The sequence below is a fragment of the Myotis myotis genome, unplaced genomic scaffold (genome assembly GCF_014108235.1).
Source record: "Myotis myotis isolate mMyoMyo1 unplaced genomic scaffold, mMyoMyo1.p scaffold_m19_p_10, whole genome shotgun sequence".
In the NCBI taxonomy this organism is placed as follows: Eukaryota; Metazoa; Chordata; class Mammalia; order Chiroptera; family Vespertilionidae; genus Myotis; species Myotis myotis.
The window spans coordinates 42,664,000-42,680,820 of NW_023416314.1; the positions used below are offsets into that span (position 1 = coordinate 42,664,000).

The 16,821-nt window shown below is 39.0% G+C and overlaps 1 protein-coding gene across 2 annotated transcripts; it reads right to left on the bottom strand.

Moving 5' to 3' along the window:
* Positions 1-8,452: 8,452 nt before the first annotated feature.
* Positions 8,453-15,829, bottom strand: LOC118663061 (olfactory receptor 51B4). 2 transcript variants are annotated; one of them, XM_036322383.1, is made up of 2 exons: positions 14,919-15,829; positions 8,453-8,648 (listed from the first exon to the last, which is right to left on the bottom strand). In XM_036322383.1, the coding sequence occupies exons 1-2, from the start codon at positions 15,827-15,829 to the stop codon at positions 8,606-8,608; spliced, it is 954 nt and encodes a 317-aa protein (XP_036178276.1). In that variant the 3' UTR covers positions 8,453-8,605. The 2 variants fall into 2 exon arrangements, with proteins under 2 accessions (XP_036178276.1, XP_036178266.1); XM_036322373.1 differs by lacking the exon at positions 8,453-8,648 and having other exon boundaries at positions 14,894-15,829.
* Positions 15,830-16,821: the final 992 nt, after the last annotated feature.

Sequence of the window (16,821 nt, forward strand, 5' to 3'; positions counted from 1 at the left end):
GATGATTACTTAGCATGTTTGCATCCAGCTACCTGCCTTCACAGTTTATTTCCTCTACATTCACCTGGTTTATGTAAGGAAAGAATTTATTGGTCACATAGACATGAATCTCCATGTAAATTAATAAGTACTCTGGTTTCCATTTTGGCCTTGTGTGCCTTTCCTTTGGCCAAAATAAGCCTTCAAGAGCCAATCCCAACCTACAAAACAAATGGGACACATCCTGTAATTCAATAATGTGATCAAAAGCCCTGCTAATTGAGATCTAACTAGCTCTATTTGGCCTTACTTCTTCCAACATTACTCTACAGATTTCTTTCTATGTATATAGCAGTTAAATGTATGTACATTTGTCTTTTTATTTACAGTTGTGTCTGTGTCTGTGTTTAGCTATCCATTCATTCATTGAACACTGCAAAAGTACTAAGAATACAAAAGAGTGAAAAAACAAAGCCCCTGTTTCCATGGAGTTGGTAGTGGTAGGAATCAGACAAAAAGTAAACAAGCAAGTAAGTATATGGTATATGCCAAATGATGTTAAGTCCTATGAAGAAAGACATTGGATTGAGGGCAGAGTGTGACGAGACAACTGTGAAAGGGTACTGCAACTTTGAATAGTGGACAGGGATTTCCTCACTATAATGGGACACTTGAGAAGCTACTGGTAGATGATGAACCACTTCACAAAGAACTGAGATTAAGTGTAAAAGGCATGGGGAATTTCAAATATAAATATCCTAACATGAGAGTGAAACCAAATGTGTGTTTAGGTCTGAGTTTGTTGTTTCCTTTTTTTTATCTCCTCAAGAGGATGCTTAGAATTTCCAAGGAAGGGCAATAGCTCATAGTAGGAGCAGATTAAGTGATGGAGAGAGCAGAAGATGTGATCCTAGAAGTGCTAATCTATAAAATGTGGAACAATAATAATACCCATATCATAGAGTTGTAAGAAAACACATATACATATATGTCTATATATATATATATACACACACATATATATATATATATATATATATATACTTAGACACATAGATGTATGCATATGTAACACACATATAATTGTATCTTCATATGTACATACATATATATATGTATGTTATATATATAATATGTATGTGCCAACATAAGAAGTTTAATGCAGTAAATGAATCTAATGAACATCCATTTCAAAATTCCTGTGGTTCAGTTGAACTAATCTACCTGCCCTCTTTTAGTTTTTTTCTTTTTTTAAATGAAAAAAATGTATTGAACTTATTGGTTTGACATTTGTTAATACAATTATATAGGCTTCAGGTGTACAATTCTATAATACATCATCAGTCTACAATATTGTATGTTCACCAAACCAAGACAAGTCTCCTTCCTTCACCATTCATCCCCCTTTACCTTCTACCACCTTCCCCCAACCCCTTTTTATTTATTTTTCTTAAATGTATAATTCCTTAAGTCACTTCCCATTTCTGAAACATCTTTTGCCAACATTAACTTCTAGCAAAGCCTACTTCAATGTAGTTCTTCTGGAGGCCTTCTCTGATCCCTCAACCTCCTGGTTTTCCCCCCCTGGGCACTGTGTCATGGTAGTTAGGCCTTTGTAGTCCTAGGCAGCTACTGACACATGGGGACACTGTTGGCTCCCTTCAGGGAGTGTGTCTTTTCTATAGGATTTGAGTTGTCTACATTTTCCCAATTAGATAGGTAGCACCAAGACTGTCCTGAGACTTTTGTAAATTGAGGGTTTCTAAGTGACCTCCCCAGTCAGAGCTGACCCAGCATGTGAGCCTGTGCCCTCTCCGAGCTCAGGCCCTGTGTCACCTGAATGTCTGGAAGTTCACTGAAATGGCGAATAATAATGTCTTTTTTTTTCTGTTTCATGCCTTTCTCTTTTATACTCATATCTCTGTCCACATCTATAAAATTCTGTTCAAGGTGGCTGTCCAGCATGCGCACTGTTAGAAAGGTGAGAGCCGGGGAATACCTTTAGCCACCCGGTCCTGCCACATCTTTATATAGAAGAAGAAACTAAGGTTCTGCCCTGGTTTATGAGAAAGGGTCAGGGAGCTCACTGGCAAAGGTCTTATGTTTCCAGTTATTCCGACAGCATTAGATTATGAACTAAAGATCCATACACATCCAGACAAGAGAGATTTTTCTGCTCCTATGCATATGATACAACCTGCAAAATGAATATCTGATAAGCATTGACTGATAATTCTATGCCACCTATTGGGACAAGCAGAAATAACCTTTTAAATCAGAAGAGAATATAGTCTAAGACGTTACATTCTGCCTCAGGGATCCCTTTCTCTTCATGATGCTGGTTGGGGTGGAGTTGGTCTTGCAGTCAACTTCTTCTTTTCTTGCCATCTGTCCTCTAAGCCTCCTGCTGGGGACCCAGATAGCAGTCATCACTCAAGGCTGAAAACATCTGGCCACACACTCTAAGCATCAGCATGACTCAGCATGATTCAGCATGGCTGTCCTGGGGCCAGATCCTTGCCTAGAAGCATATGCAGATCATGAAGATAGAGAGCATGGCACTGACTCAGACTGGGGCCCAGGCAGAAATGTCTATGCTGGGACTATAGGAAGGCAGCAATGGAGGATTAGACAAAAATGGAACATGAAGCTTATTTAGTCAGAGCTGAGGAGGCTGGAGAGGATAGAGAGCGCTGGGCTTATAGAAAGTACAGTCATCTATCAAATGTTCCCATAGTACCTTCTATGTGCCAGACACTAATTTTAGTGCTTGAATCATAAATAAGAATAAGACATGTAATGTCTCTTGCCTTCCAGGAGTCCTAGTCAAAACAATAGTTAATGATAATCCAGTATTACATTATTTTTCATACTTAATAAAGATTTATATAGGGGGTCAAAGATATGATTCTCTAGGTTCTTTATAGGGAGTAAAGAATGGGCCAAAATATTTTACAGAATTGAGAAAGCTTAAGGTTGGCTTAGACAGATGAAAATAATTTTTTCACAATGGAACAATTCTTCAGGCAAGGTATAAGGAACTAGCTAAAATACAGTGAGACAGGGTGGCTTGATCTAAGAGAGCTCCCATTGTTTCATGGTCAGAAAAGAAACCTTCATTACTCATCACAATCCTTCCTTCCTCCTCTCTTCAACATCAGAAGTTTCATAAGTAATCCCTCTAGGGTCAGGAAAATCACATAAAGGAATAAAGTGTCAGGTAGAGTCTGCAATGAATAGAAGCCCAAACCTAATAAAATAAGGCAGTCAATGCTTTAACCAAATGATGCCATAGGACATAGGAAGTGACCCCAACACTACCTAGTTCTTAATGTAACCTTGGACAAGTTGCTTAATGTCTCCATGTCTCTGAACTATAGGATGAAATTATGACTTAGTTCACAGATTTGTTATGAGGAATAATTTTACTTATTGCATAAAGAAATAGGTACACAGTATATGCTCACTAAGTGTTATCTGTTGTCATAATATTATAAGTGTATACTTATAACTAAAGGGACACACCTTATTTTCAAAAAATGATTGGGATTAGAAATATTTTGAGGCATTTCTTTTTCCCTCTTTTTCTTTTTTGATGGGAAGAAAACAAAATTTATTAGGGGAAACAAAGCTTGAGGGAGGGAATACACAGACTAGGGGCCCCAAAATGGGTTACCCTTTTTTCCTATATATTTAAATAAATATTACATATATTCAAGGTGTCCAACATGATGGTGTGAGATACATATAAATTGTGAAATGTATTACTATCCTCAATAATTAACATGTCTTTTTCTGGAAGTTATCATTTTGTATATGTGATGACAGTAACTGAGATCTACTCTCCTAGCAAAAAAATTCATATTGTATCACTTCCTATAGTCATCATGCTTTGCATTAGATCTCCAGATTTATTCAACCTACATAACTACAACTTTGTACCCTTTGACTAACACCTCCCTATTTCTCCCTCCTCCCCGCCCCAGAAACCACTCTTCTACTCTCTGCTTCTATGTATTAAACTTTGTATTCCACATATAAGTAAGCTCATGCAACTTTCTTCTTCTTTCATTCTTTTGTTTTAAACGTTGGCAGCAGATTCCATTTATTTTGAAACACCATTCAGGCCTTCCGAAATAATTCTATGAGAGATACTTAGAATGGGCCATCATGTTGAGGCTTTTGGTCTACCTTCTCTCTCACCCTCACATTGGCCTTTTCTCTTTACTCACTGGCCCTGTCATTGTGCCTTTCTACTAGTCTTCCTTTGACCAGTGAGTGTCTTCTGAGGCCATCTAAGACCTTACATTCTGATTTAGAAGGAAAAACATCAACGGCTGATTTTTGAGAGTGAGGAAGTAGGACAGCTCAGCCCAACACAGATGATAGAGGATCTTCTATAAAATTGAAAATGAAAAAGTCAGTGTGATGCCCAAGCTGGTTTGGAAAAGTTAACACATAGAGAAGTCTTACAGTGGTAATATTTGGGAGGACTCTTATTGTAGGCTCTGAAAAGGGAGGTGCAAGGAACTTGCAGACTTTCTTCATATTTTTGTATTTCTAACTTATCACACAGCACTGCCCCTAGAATGGCGTCTTGGCCCTAGTTAGTATGTCACACAGACTGAAATAGACAGATAGGTGTATGTTTTGGGTGCAATGAGTTTCTAATTACAGCTGGGTAAACAGAGACGCAGTGGGTTAGCCCTAAGTAGTAACTGAAGACTATAATATATGAATGTTCTCTTCCTTAATCAAATGTGCAGCTTGGCCGAGGGGTCAAGAGGTCATTTGGGCAGGTATGGCCTTCAGTGTTATCCAGGCCTACCTATAACCTACAATTCAACAATCTCTGTAATCCAAGATAGAGCCTCTTTCTATTCGGAACTTGTTTCTAGTTTGTTTGTTTGTTACTTCTTTACCGCTCAGCTTTCCTAAGGAGATGCAACCATGTTGAGGAAGTATATCTGCAAATGTGGCTTGAACTCTGATCTCCAATCTCCAAGGAAAGTGGGTGGTAGAGGGTAAGGGTAGCTACTTCTGTTTCTTGGGTCCACAGTGGATGTCTGTGTGGGTGTTTTGTTTTGGAAAAAGCACGGTCTCTGCAGCAGCAGAACTGAGCCCCCATCCCAGCCTCACTAGCTCAGTGGGCTTCAATAGGTTATTCCATCTCTTTGACCAGGCAGGTAGTAGGAGAGCCCAGAACACCTGGGTTCAAGTCACTGATTGGCTACTTCTTAGGTATACGGCTTCAATACATTTTCTTGTATTTTTCTGTGCCTCGGTTTCCTCCTCAGTAAGAAACATTAACCTACTTCTGAATATTAGTATGAGGATAAACTAGGATAGTTCATATGATGCACTTCATGTATATCCTAGTATATACTAAATAATAAACAAAATATTACTTATCACAAGCATGAATTACAAAACGTTCAATACATATAACTCACAGGTTATTTAAATACCCTACAATAGCACCAGACATTTTGAAATATTTCAATACTAATTCCCATCCCCTTTTAATTTTCCTCTGGTTTAAATCCCTCTATTTCTTAAAGTCTATTCTCTGTTCACAAGTTCCTTAATCAACCTGTTTCCTGTTTAACTCCTGGTCAGATTCTTAGTGGACCTTTCATGCTTCAAAATCTTGGGTTGTATATACTCCCAATAAAGTGATTTTTTTTTAACTCCAAAATTGTTGTCAGCTGCCTTCGTCTGTGCCCAGTGACTTCAGAGGCTTCAACCCTTAAAGCTAAGCTCTGAATGTGGACCCTAGAACCTGGGAAGATGGTCTTCCTGGGAGAAAGGGAAAGTTCTGTTGCACAACATCTCAGGTCATTGCCAAAGTAAATATTGGACTTTGAGCGTGCCTCTACATTTAAACAGTAGTTGGTGTTATTTTCTAGAAACTCTCTGCTGCTTTGAGACCTCTGGTCATTAGGAAGCCTACATTCTGGCCTGAATTGTTGTCATTGGTTCAGAAACTATGTAGCTCTGGATGCTCATAGTAACCCCGTTAGATAGATACAACTACTATCCTTATTTCATAGATAATGAGGCTGAGCTCAGAGGAATTAAGGCATTGCTCCTTGTTGATGGTGAGTCTCATGTGATAGTAAAATGCTGCTGTGCTGTGCCTCCCTACCCTTTCCCATGCTCAGCCCTTAACTCACAATCTATCTCCCCTGAGACTCATGAGCTCCACCCAGAGCCACCAACCTGACCTGACCACCTATCTGAGCCCGCAGACCTATAGCTCTTCTGGGCCCTGATAGCTGGCAGCTACCCCCGCCCCTGCCTTCTCTGCAACTTCTGATAGACACATCTTACACACCAGCTCCCAAAGTCCCTATGGGTGCCTTGAGTTTGCTGAGTCAACATTTCCTGGTTCAAGCTATGAGAGACTCCTGCTCTCAAATCTACAATTACCAACTTATCCATTCCCACTTCCTTCATCTACAGCTCAATTTCCATGCTTTCCCAGCTCCATCCATCAAATGCTCCTCGGCAGTGCAGCAAGGGGCTATGAGCAGTACATTCAGTGTCTGACTGGGTCCAGGCACTAGCATTGTCCCTTATATGTCTGACTTTAGGCAAAAGCCTCAGCTCCTCTGAGTTTAGTCCTGTCATCTACATACAGGAATAATAATTGTATTTATCTTACAAAGTTAGTGTGAGAGATATAGAAAGAGATATGACACACGGTCTATAAAGCAGAATTGATTAGACTTTAAAATAAAATAAAAATTATCAAGAAATAGTATATTTTATCATCCATTAACCCTGTCCTTCTTCATCCACAACTCTCCTACTCACTCTTTATATTTTTATATGCTTTCATCCCTCCTATTCGTTCTCTCTTCCTTATAGTGCTTCCCCTTAAAACTAGTGATGCCAGGTATAAGATGGGATTTGGAAATAGCCATTAAGAAGGGAGGTATTTCTTGAAGAGGCCATACTCACCGAATGGATCATCTCACACCTCAACAAGGTTCAGGGAGGAAGGAGAGGAAGGATTAAGGTCAGTGGATGGAGCCAAGGAAGGAACACCAGGAACTGGGCTCAGGGCCTCTTAGAATCAGAGAATAGGGTCTGGATGCTGGGAGGGTTTTCTCATGAGAAACTCCTTCAATGAAGAGGGTCACAGACTGTGGAAAACCAGTTTTTGGATGTAGGTGAGGCGATTCTGAGAGGACAGACAAGAGAGGTGCTCTGGAGGTTTGGGGCAGGAGGCTTTCTGTCACAGGAAGAAAACCTGCTCAGTGTAGACGCTTGTCTCTTCCCTCTTCATGTCAGATGGGCTCCTGAGGTTAGACCAGGCTGCACGAGGCCTTACATTTCCATCCGCTGGAGCCCTGAATGTGGAGAGAGCATTGTGGTTTTCACTTCACTCAGAACTCTTTCTTGCTATTCTTCCCCAGCACATCAGTTGATACTTTGATTAATCCAATCAATAAGTATAGGGAAAGCCTTCTCTCACATGTTCATATGTGTATACATGATGGGGAACAGAGAATAACATGTAATTCCATACGTCTTCACAGAGCTATGTGAGTCTAGGAACTCAAGGTCAACCTTGCTTAGGGTAAAAACCCCTCTGAAACACCTGTGTCCTACTCATACAATCACGGTGAAACACTTTCTTTCATGAGGACAATCCCATGGTTTTTCCATTGAGCCCTTGTCTTTGCGAGACACCTTAATTTTTACAAAGTTCTTACAGAAATAAAAATCCTTTTATTCTGTGTCACATAGTATAACTCAAATCTCTGTTCCAGTAGACAGTCTTACCATATTAGAGCTTTCATACACTTGTTAAACCCAAACTGCATGGTTTATAACAAATGCTGCTGACATAACAGTGAAGCAGAGAGCCACAGTCCTCGTATTCACAAAACCAACCATTCAAATGAAGGCAGTCACCATAGCCACAACCCCTTCTCCCTGACCATAGAGAAATAAATAAAATGATATGTTATGCAAAGCATTTGCTACAGTGCCTGGCATAAATCTGGTTAATTTTATTATTATTATAAATGAACTGATGTAAAGTGCAGCAAAAAATAACGTGACTGTAGCAAGGATGATTGCAGTTAAGCACAATAAAATAGCAAATATTTATAGCATATAAAACATATATAAGTCACTACTTTAAACTCTTTGGATATATTAACTCACAATCTTATGAGGATGTTTAAAACCCCATTTTACAGGTGAAAAACTGAGGCATACAACCAGTAAGAGGTGCTTAGTTGCCCTCCATTCGGGCAGAGTGGCTCCAGAGTCTATGCTCTTAACCACTGCTGTTTACTACCTATGACTTCCTGCAGCAAAAGGTTTGAGTCTCTGAAATGAATTAGTGGGGATGGCTGTGTGGGGAGGGTGTCAATTTCTTTCCTAGTTTGTATGAGAACGGGAGAGAGAGGCAGCCTCGCTTCATACACCTAGTACCTACTGGGCCTGGCTGAAGAAGAGAATTTCATTGCTGAATAAAAGGACCTGGGGACATCTGCTAGTTCAGGGGTATTGGGTTCAATGACATTCCCAGTTTAAGAGCTGAGGGAGCTGATGAAATTAACAGAAATTCCCTGTTGGGACAAGGTCCCTTGATTCCAGCCTATGTTTAGAGAAGAGGAAACTGAAGCTCAGAGAAGGGTAGGGATTTCCTCAGTATGACTTAATTTGTCATGGAAATGCCCAGACCAGAACTCAAAGCTCTTGACTTACTGTTCAGGACACTTGCCCTGATCCCCTTTGCCTCTAAATGCTCATTCTGAAAGAAGGAACAGAGGGCATCTGAAATACCTCAGGTCATTTTCATGCCACAGCCAAAGCTGGGCAGACTCCAGGCTATCTCTTTAAAAGTAAATATATCATTTAAATACACAAATAAGCAAACCCTGCTCAGGGTCTGGGAGGGAGAGGTTGCCCTCCTGGTTCCTGGCCCTGTAGATAGTGCTATCAGAGCCCTGCCAGGGCCCCTCCAGTGCTGGGCCTTGGAGTGAGTCAGCCTCACACAGGCAGGACAGGCCATGTCATTCTGACCTGGAAACTGAGTGTGACAGAAGAAAAAGGGCTCACGGTTACAACCTCAGGCTATGGTTATAATTTCTCCCTAAAAAAGGAACAATACTCAGAGTTCTATGTATACCCTGTGTTCCCTTTTGTGTGCACCTGAGCCCCAAAGAGCTCTCTGCTCTAAGAGTGAAGGCAAGGCCACTGCACTATGTGCAGTCTCATCCAAACCCTGGTCTGGCTTCACATACCAGTCATGATCAATATCCCTCCTCCCAGGCCAACATGCTTGCATTTGCATAATAGTCAAGGAATCATTGAGAAAAGTACTCTTTCATCGTTTTCTATTTTTCTTGCTTCAATGGCTCAGTGAGAAAAAATGTAGGTGTTTTTTTTTCCTCATAAATTGACAATAGGTTTAATTTAATAACAATGTTGTTGTGTTTGTGTAAATTCTCAACAGTTTTTAATGGCTAGTGTCTGGGAAAGTTACTTTATGGTGAATAAAAAAGAAATCCATTATGAATGCAGAAAATAAAAGCTATCATCTCTAGGCCTCAGTTTTCTTATCAATAATATAAATATTATAAAAACTACCCACATTATTGTGATAATGCATATACAGCACCTAGTTCTATGACTGAAACATGGTAGAAAATCAGGGAAAGGCTTTAAAGAGTATTTTAATGACTCGTTTCTGACTCTATTTGATGGATAGTAGACAGTAAACAATACATAATTAATGTTCTAAAAATGTGACTAGGGGAGGGTTAGGATAGAGGTAAGAATTCAATATTTTATAACCAAAAACATCTTAAAACAAGAGCTTGAGTTTTTCCAACAGAATGGACTGGGGTCCTATGCTTCCTGTTTAGCTATCCCCAGAAATCTCTTCAAAGAATTAGTAGTCCCAAAAGGGCACTGTTTAAAGTAAATGTTGCCTCCAGAATGGCCATGTCCCCTTCCAAAAAACACAGGCATTTTCTTCTTCTGTTCCCTGAAGCCATCCGAGAGGTGACCTCTGCTTCCCTTCAGGGTTAGAGAAGACTTAAGAAGCTTGAGTGTGCCCTTAGGGGTTGACATAATTTTCTTCTTTGTCTACCAAGTTCAATTCTCCTGTCTACCTCCAATGCCTGTGGCAGTAGGAGTGGGACTGGAAGTGTTGAGAAGCTGGGGATTCAGATGAGGGAAAATAGGATATATTAGTGTCCATTCCCTAGTAACAGGCTCTTAAATCATTTATGAAGCATGGGCTGTGGATTAGAAATTGTTTTTCAATTATTTTGACTGCCTTTGACATCAGAATCTAACCGAGGCAGCTAGGATGAATTAAACAAGGCCGGGTATGTCAGGTCTGGGACAGACACATGCCTGCTATCTTTCATTTATAGTTATGGAGTTGAATATTTGTCTTAAGTGCAGTACATTTGCTTATCTGTATTACAATTTATTTTGCTGGTTTGTTTTCTTCCCTCTGTCAGCAATACTTTTGGATCTAGTTGCTCAACAGTCATAACATTTTATAATGATGCCAGGAGGCTTGGGGGGTTATCAGAGAAGCCATGGCTAGTGAATGAAAGAAGGGCCACGCTGAGAAGTCAGATATAGGGAGTGACTGGGGAGGATGTCTCATGAGGGAGCATTCGCAAGAAGAATAGAGAATAAAGAAAGGAGGAGAATGATAAATATACTACAGACCCAAGTCCTGAGTGATTTCTATAAGGTTCATGAGTAAGAGAGTTGGAAAGATAGGAGAGTCTAGCATTTAAAATTTGGATGTGGGAAATTTCTGGCTGAGGAAAATGTCTTCAGAAACAGGCATGGAAAGAATGGTCAAAATGTAATGTAAGTGGAGGCTAAGACTAACCAGGTGAAAATTACTGGGAGATTGCAGGAAAACCATTAATATCTATGTATTAGAACTTCCATCTGAGAAATATTACTCAACACTTAAAGAGGAATGAACTATTGAAAAATTCAACAGTTTGGATGAATCTTAAAGGCATTATGCTGAGTGAAACTACTCTCAAAAAGTTACATACTATATGATTTTTGTTGTATAACATTCTTGAAAAGATAAACTACAGTGATAGAAAGCAGATCAGTGATTGCCCAGAGTTAAGAGTGGGATGGATATATGACTATAAAAGGTAGTATGGAGGAGTTGTTTTGGTGTGTTGGAACTGTTCTGCATCTTGAATAAGTCAATTTAATAGTATGCTAATTAAGAGAGGGAGAGAGAGAGAGAGAGAGAGAGAGAGAGAGAGAGAGAGAGAGAGAACCAGGTCTAATACTCTTGTTTTACAGATGGAGAAACTGAAGACTGAGGTGAGTCCTGGAAAAGATCACATGGCCAATGAGTGTTTCTGGAGCCATCCCTCCCCCCCACCCCCCACACACGCATATACACACTTGCATGCAAAGCCATACCCATGTCCACCAACCACCCATGAGGGAGGGGGAAGGAGATAAGACCTAGAGAAAGGACTTCTTAGAGGCTTGGTTACATTTTATTTTTTTATTAAAAATATATTTTATTGATTTTTTACAGAGAGGAAAGGAGAGGGATAGAGAGTTAGAAACATCGATGAGAGAGAAACATCAATCAGCTGCCTCCTGCACATATCCTACTGGGGATATGCCCGCAACCCAGGTACATGCTCTTGACCGGAATCGAACCTGGGACCTTTCAGTCCGCAGGCCGACGCTCTATCCACTGAGCCAAACCGGTTTTGGCAGCTTGGTTACATTTTAGTTAAATGTTTGGAAATGTGAAGGTAAACCTTCTTTTTTTTTTTTTTTTTCTTTTTTTCCCCAGATTTCAGGTAAAAATAAAGAGAAACTTCACCATCTTCATTACCATGCTTAAATTATTAAATGTCTAAAACTAACACCTCTCCTCCATAAATCAGAACTGTTATATAATTGCCAAGCTCTGTGTCCTTAAATAGGATGTTTGAAAGCTGCATGCTACTTAGATATTTTTGTCCTTTCTCAGGAACTGCTGAGTCGGCATAAACATGCAACAAATTGATCCATGTAAAGCTCTTGGACTAACCCTTGAACAGGATGTTGACTCTGATTATGAAAAATTAACATCTTTCATGAATTAAATAAATCAACTCTAGCCACATCACACAAATAAAATTGTTTATTTGTATTTATTTATTTTGTTTACAGCTTTGGAGGTTTATAGAACGGCAGACAGTAATTCTTGGAAAGACCAGAAGCTGATGACGGAACATAATTACTGTCCTGGCTGCATCTGTACTATGATAGAGAGTACACTGCAAAGCATAGGCGTGACTCCTGATTTGTGGCAGTACTGACTCAAGATGTTCTGTATGGGAGGCTCGTAGGTTTGGCAAACTGGGTAGCAGAGGTCAGAATGAGAACAGACTGAGACTTATCTGAAAGCTGCACTTATTTGGAAGGATTCTGTTTTTACTTAAATTCTCCTGTAAATATCCTTATATATGACTGGATTGGTGGATAAATATTGATCTATTAATTAAAAAAGATTTTTCAAAGGAAGTAATTATTCAAAAATATTATGTTTTTTATTTAAAATTGAAATGTATACGTGTATATTTATTTTTAAAAATCATTATTTTCAATGTTCCATGTTTGTTTTGTCAATTTTTGACAATTTATACAGGCTATTTAAATATCAGTAGAGTGTAAAATTATATTATGGCATCCCTTGCTATCTTCCACATAAGTAAATTTGGGTTATTAACTTGATCCCATCACTTTTCCTTATTTACATTTAGGTTCCTCTATTCTTTTTACTGAATGGATGAGTTCTGTATCACATGTGATTTTATTTTTCAGCACCATGCCTCTAAATTTGTACCACACATTTATTACTGTAGGGCATCTTCCTGTAACAATCATGGGAGCAGTTTTGGAATCCTCTTCTCATGATTTCTTGGGAAATAAGTTAATGCATTTCATTTTCAATTTTTACCAAACTTTTTACGTGTCTAAGTTTCAATGCCATCAAACCTTTTCCTTTTTACTTATTCCCATTTCTGCAGTGGTCCATAGAGATGCAGGTTCCCTCTGTGAAGTTCATACTCTAAAATGGTGCTCATTGCAGACCACATGACAAAGGTAACTAGCAACCTATGTCCTTAAATGAAATGCACTTAATATGGCAACTTTAGAAAAATAAAATGGTATATAGAGAACAACAACCAAAATAACCATGAATAGAACCCTCAGGTCCAACTTTCCAAGAAGGATCACTAACCATTTGCACAATGACTGAATCCTTTAGAACAATTTTATTAGTTTTGAGCTGTCCTGTATCTATATACTAGCATCCCTCCTATTTTGAAGGAATTCATTACTTAGCACTTAGCTTTTTATTAGTTCTGTCCCACCACAAAAGTTAAAAGATGAGAGTTTTTGCTCTCTCCAGACCCCAAATCCAGAGCACAGTCTTATCCAGACTTTGACATTTAGAGTCTATAACTTGGTTCAAGAATGCTAAAACAGTAAGTTGAAACCTGCAATTTGGTTCAAAAGTGATATTAAAAAATAAGGAATAAGCCCTAGCCAGTTTGCTCAATGGATAGAGTGTTGGCCTATGGACTGAAGGGTCCTGGGTTTGATTTCAGTCAAGGGCACATGCACAGGTTGTGGGCTCGATCCCCAGTAGGGGGCATGCAGGAGGCAGTGGATCAATGATTCTCTCTCATCATTGATGTTTCTATCTCTCTCTCCCTCTCCCTTACTCTCTGAATGATTTTTTAAATAAATAAAAAATAAAGAATAAAATGTAAAGCCTGGAAGTTGTAACCATGGTGTCCTCAGCTCTAGGTTTTATACCTGTGGTAGAAAATCCCATGTCTTATTTCTGCTAAAAAGAAATTGATGGAAACTTACTACTTGTTCCATGGGAAATGCTTTATTTCCTGACCTTTTGCAAATAATGTTGAATGTCACCCAATTATCCTGACAATGTGTCATTTATTAGTCTAAGAGAGTCAGAGTCTCTAACTTGAAAATTCTATTGCTTACAAATATTTCCAATAATACAGTAAATCTTATAAATGATATGTTTCACATTGGTTATTATCTGGATTTTCATTGCTAATGAAAATATATATTAGAATGTACACATAGTATATTATATAGGTTATGATATATATTCTAATAAAACATTCTATAAATACTAGAAGCCGGGTGCACGGATTCATGCACATTGAAAGTAAATTAATTAGAAGAAATATTTTAGAGGCTCGGAAAGGACCATGGGAGATTGGCCAGCCAGGAGGTACTGCAGAAGGGTTCCAGGGTGTGTCTAACCCAGCCGTGGGCACACTACGGCCTGCGGGCCGCATCCGGCCCGTTTGAAATGAATAAAACTAAAAAAAAAAAAAAAAGACCGTACCCTTTTATGTAATGATGTTTACTTTGAATTTATATTAGTTCACACAAACACTCCATCCATGCTTTTGTTCCGGCCCTCTGGTCCAGTTTAAGAACCCATTGTGGCCCTCGAGTCAAAAAGTTTGCCCACCCCTGGTCTAGCCCATCCTTGCAGTCTTGATTGGCCAGACCCTAGCAGCAAGCTAACCTATTGGTTGGAATGCCTGCCCCCTGGTGGTCAGTGCATGCCATAGTGACTGGTCAAATGGTTGAATGAATGGTTGGACACTTAGCATATTAGGCTTTTATTATGTAGGTTATATTCTATTTTAATACATATATTCTAATATATATATATATATATATATATATATATATATATATATATTCAAGTAAACTTTTAGCTTTATGTAATAATTAAAATCTCATCAAACTCTGAAAAAAAAAGAATATAAACCCTTCCAATAATGGAAAAGGGCAAAAAATCCTACAGAGCTCAAGATTCTGGAATGAAGGCTCAAACCCTACTGTGCCCAGAAAACAGACGAATGATGCTTCTCTGAATCTGCTTGGTCTTGACACTGTATATAATGGGGTTCATGAATGGAGGAAAGAGAAAGTAGACATAGCTCATAGTAACGTGGACCACATGTGGGGCGTGTTTGCCAAACCTGTGGATGAAAGTCAGGCCAATCACAGTGATGTAAAAGACTAGGACACAACTAATATGGGAGACACAGGTGTTGAGGGCCTTAGCTCGCTCTTCTATAGAAGCAATGCCCAGAACTGTTTTAAGGATTAGGATATAAGAGAAGAGGATAATCATAGCATCTAGGAAGAAAGTCAAAGCAACCAGAATAACTGGGTATATACGATTAAATGTAATATCAGCACAGGCGAGTTTCATAACATCTTGGTGGAGGCAAAAGGCATGGGAAAGAACATGGGAACGGCAATATGGGAACCAATAGAGTGGCAGAATTGGGGGTACAATGGACACAAAGCCCCTCATCAGTACCCCAAGTCCTATCTTCATCACCCGGGAATTGATGAGAATGGAGTTGTAACTCAGAGGATATCGGATAGCAATGAAACGATCATATGCCATAGCAAGCAAGATACCTGATTCTACAATGGCCAGGGAATGAATGAAATAGGATTGGGTAAAACAGGAATGCTGAGCAATTTCCCTCCGGTCCAACAACAGGACACTCAGGACTGTGGGCATTGTAGTTAGTGTCATCCCAAGGTCTGTACTTGCCAGGATAGCCAGGAAGTAGTACATGGGCTCATGAAGATTGTGGTCACTCTGAATAAGGACAAGAAGTACGCCATTGCCAAAAAGAATGGAGAGGTAAATGATAAAGAAAGGGATAGAGATCCAGTGGTGAATTGCCTCTGAGCCCAGGAAGCCAGTCAGCAGGAAGGGAGCAGCACTGTTGTTGGACCACATGGTAGGTTTCACAAGTGGAGAAGAGCTTTTTCAGGGGATCTGACCTTTAAATACTTAGCATAATTTTTTACTCTCCATCTTCTTGTAGCACATTGTCAGGTGATATTTCCCTTCCAAATGTACAAGATTTTGTGAATTATCTCACTCTTAATTATGTCTGTATTCACGAAGCCTTTGCCTGGAATAAGGAACAACAGTAATATTAATCACAGGAATGAATGTTAACAACTTACTCTTCAGCATCCAACCTTTATTCTGTCATTCACACGATTTACATCTGTTTCTAGTCTCTACTTCTAGTCCCCAAAATAATTCCTTTGGCTCTATGTCACTGTCTTCAGTATCTTATTCCTTTTCTTATTATCTTATTATCTTTCCTATAGACAGTTGATGTATTTCTTTCCAATTTGAACCAATTTCTATTTTCTTTCTTGAAATCAATCCGATATTTGTTTCACTAAGGATAAGAATTAATCAACCAAAATGAGTCCATCTCTACAAAAATGTTTAAGAAATATTGTTATAGGTATGCCATCTCAAATGACTTGTGAGATTCCAGAGAAATCAGAACAAGTGGGCAGAGTTGATAAATCGATTTTAGAAGGGTGTGATTACTCAGTGGAATTGGGACTCAGGATGTGAGACCTGCAGCACTAGAGGCAAAGTTTAAAACAGGAAAAGACAGGAGTTGAAAGCTCCTAAAACAAACAAACAAAAAAGCCATTAAAATGAAGACAGACTCCTGAACAAAAGTCTCCTCAGATGCCAGAAGCTTGAGATTTTAAGAAAAATGTATGATATCTGAAAGGCTAAAGCAATATCAGAATTTAATGATTGAATGCATATACTTTACACAAGCAGCTCTGGCAAGAAGATTAAGACTCAGATGTAAAACTACATTGCTGATGGAGACAATCATATGGGTATTCTAATATTCACGAATCTAGAAAGTCTTTATTTATTTATTTATTTATTTATTTATTGTTTTATTG

Excerpts from the sequence above, each read along its gene's own strand:
- LOC118663061 (XM_036322383.1), bottom strand. The coding sequence starts at position 15,829 with ATGTGGTCCAACAACAGTGCTGCTCCCTTCCTGCTGACTGGCTTCCTG. Across the intron at positions 8,649-14,918 it reads CAGAGAAGCATCATTCGTCT|GAAATCCCTACCCTTCTCTG; the intron begins GTTTTCTGGGCA and ends AGTCATACTGAG.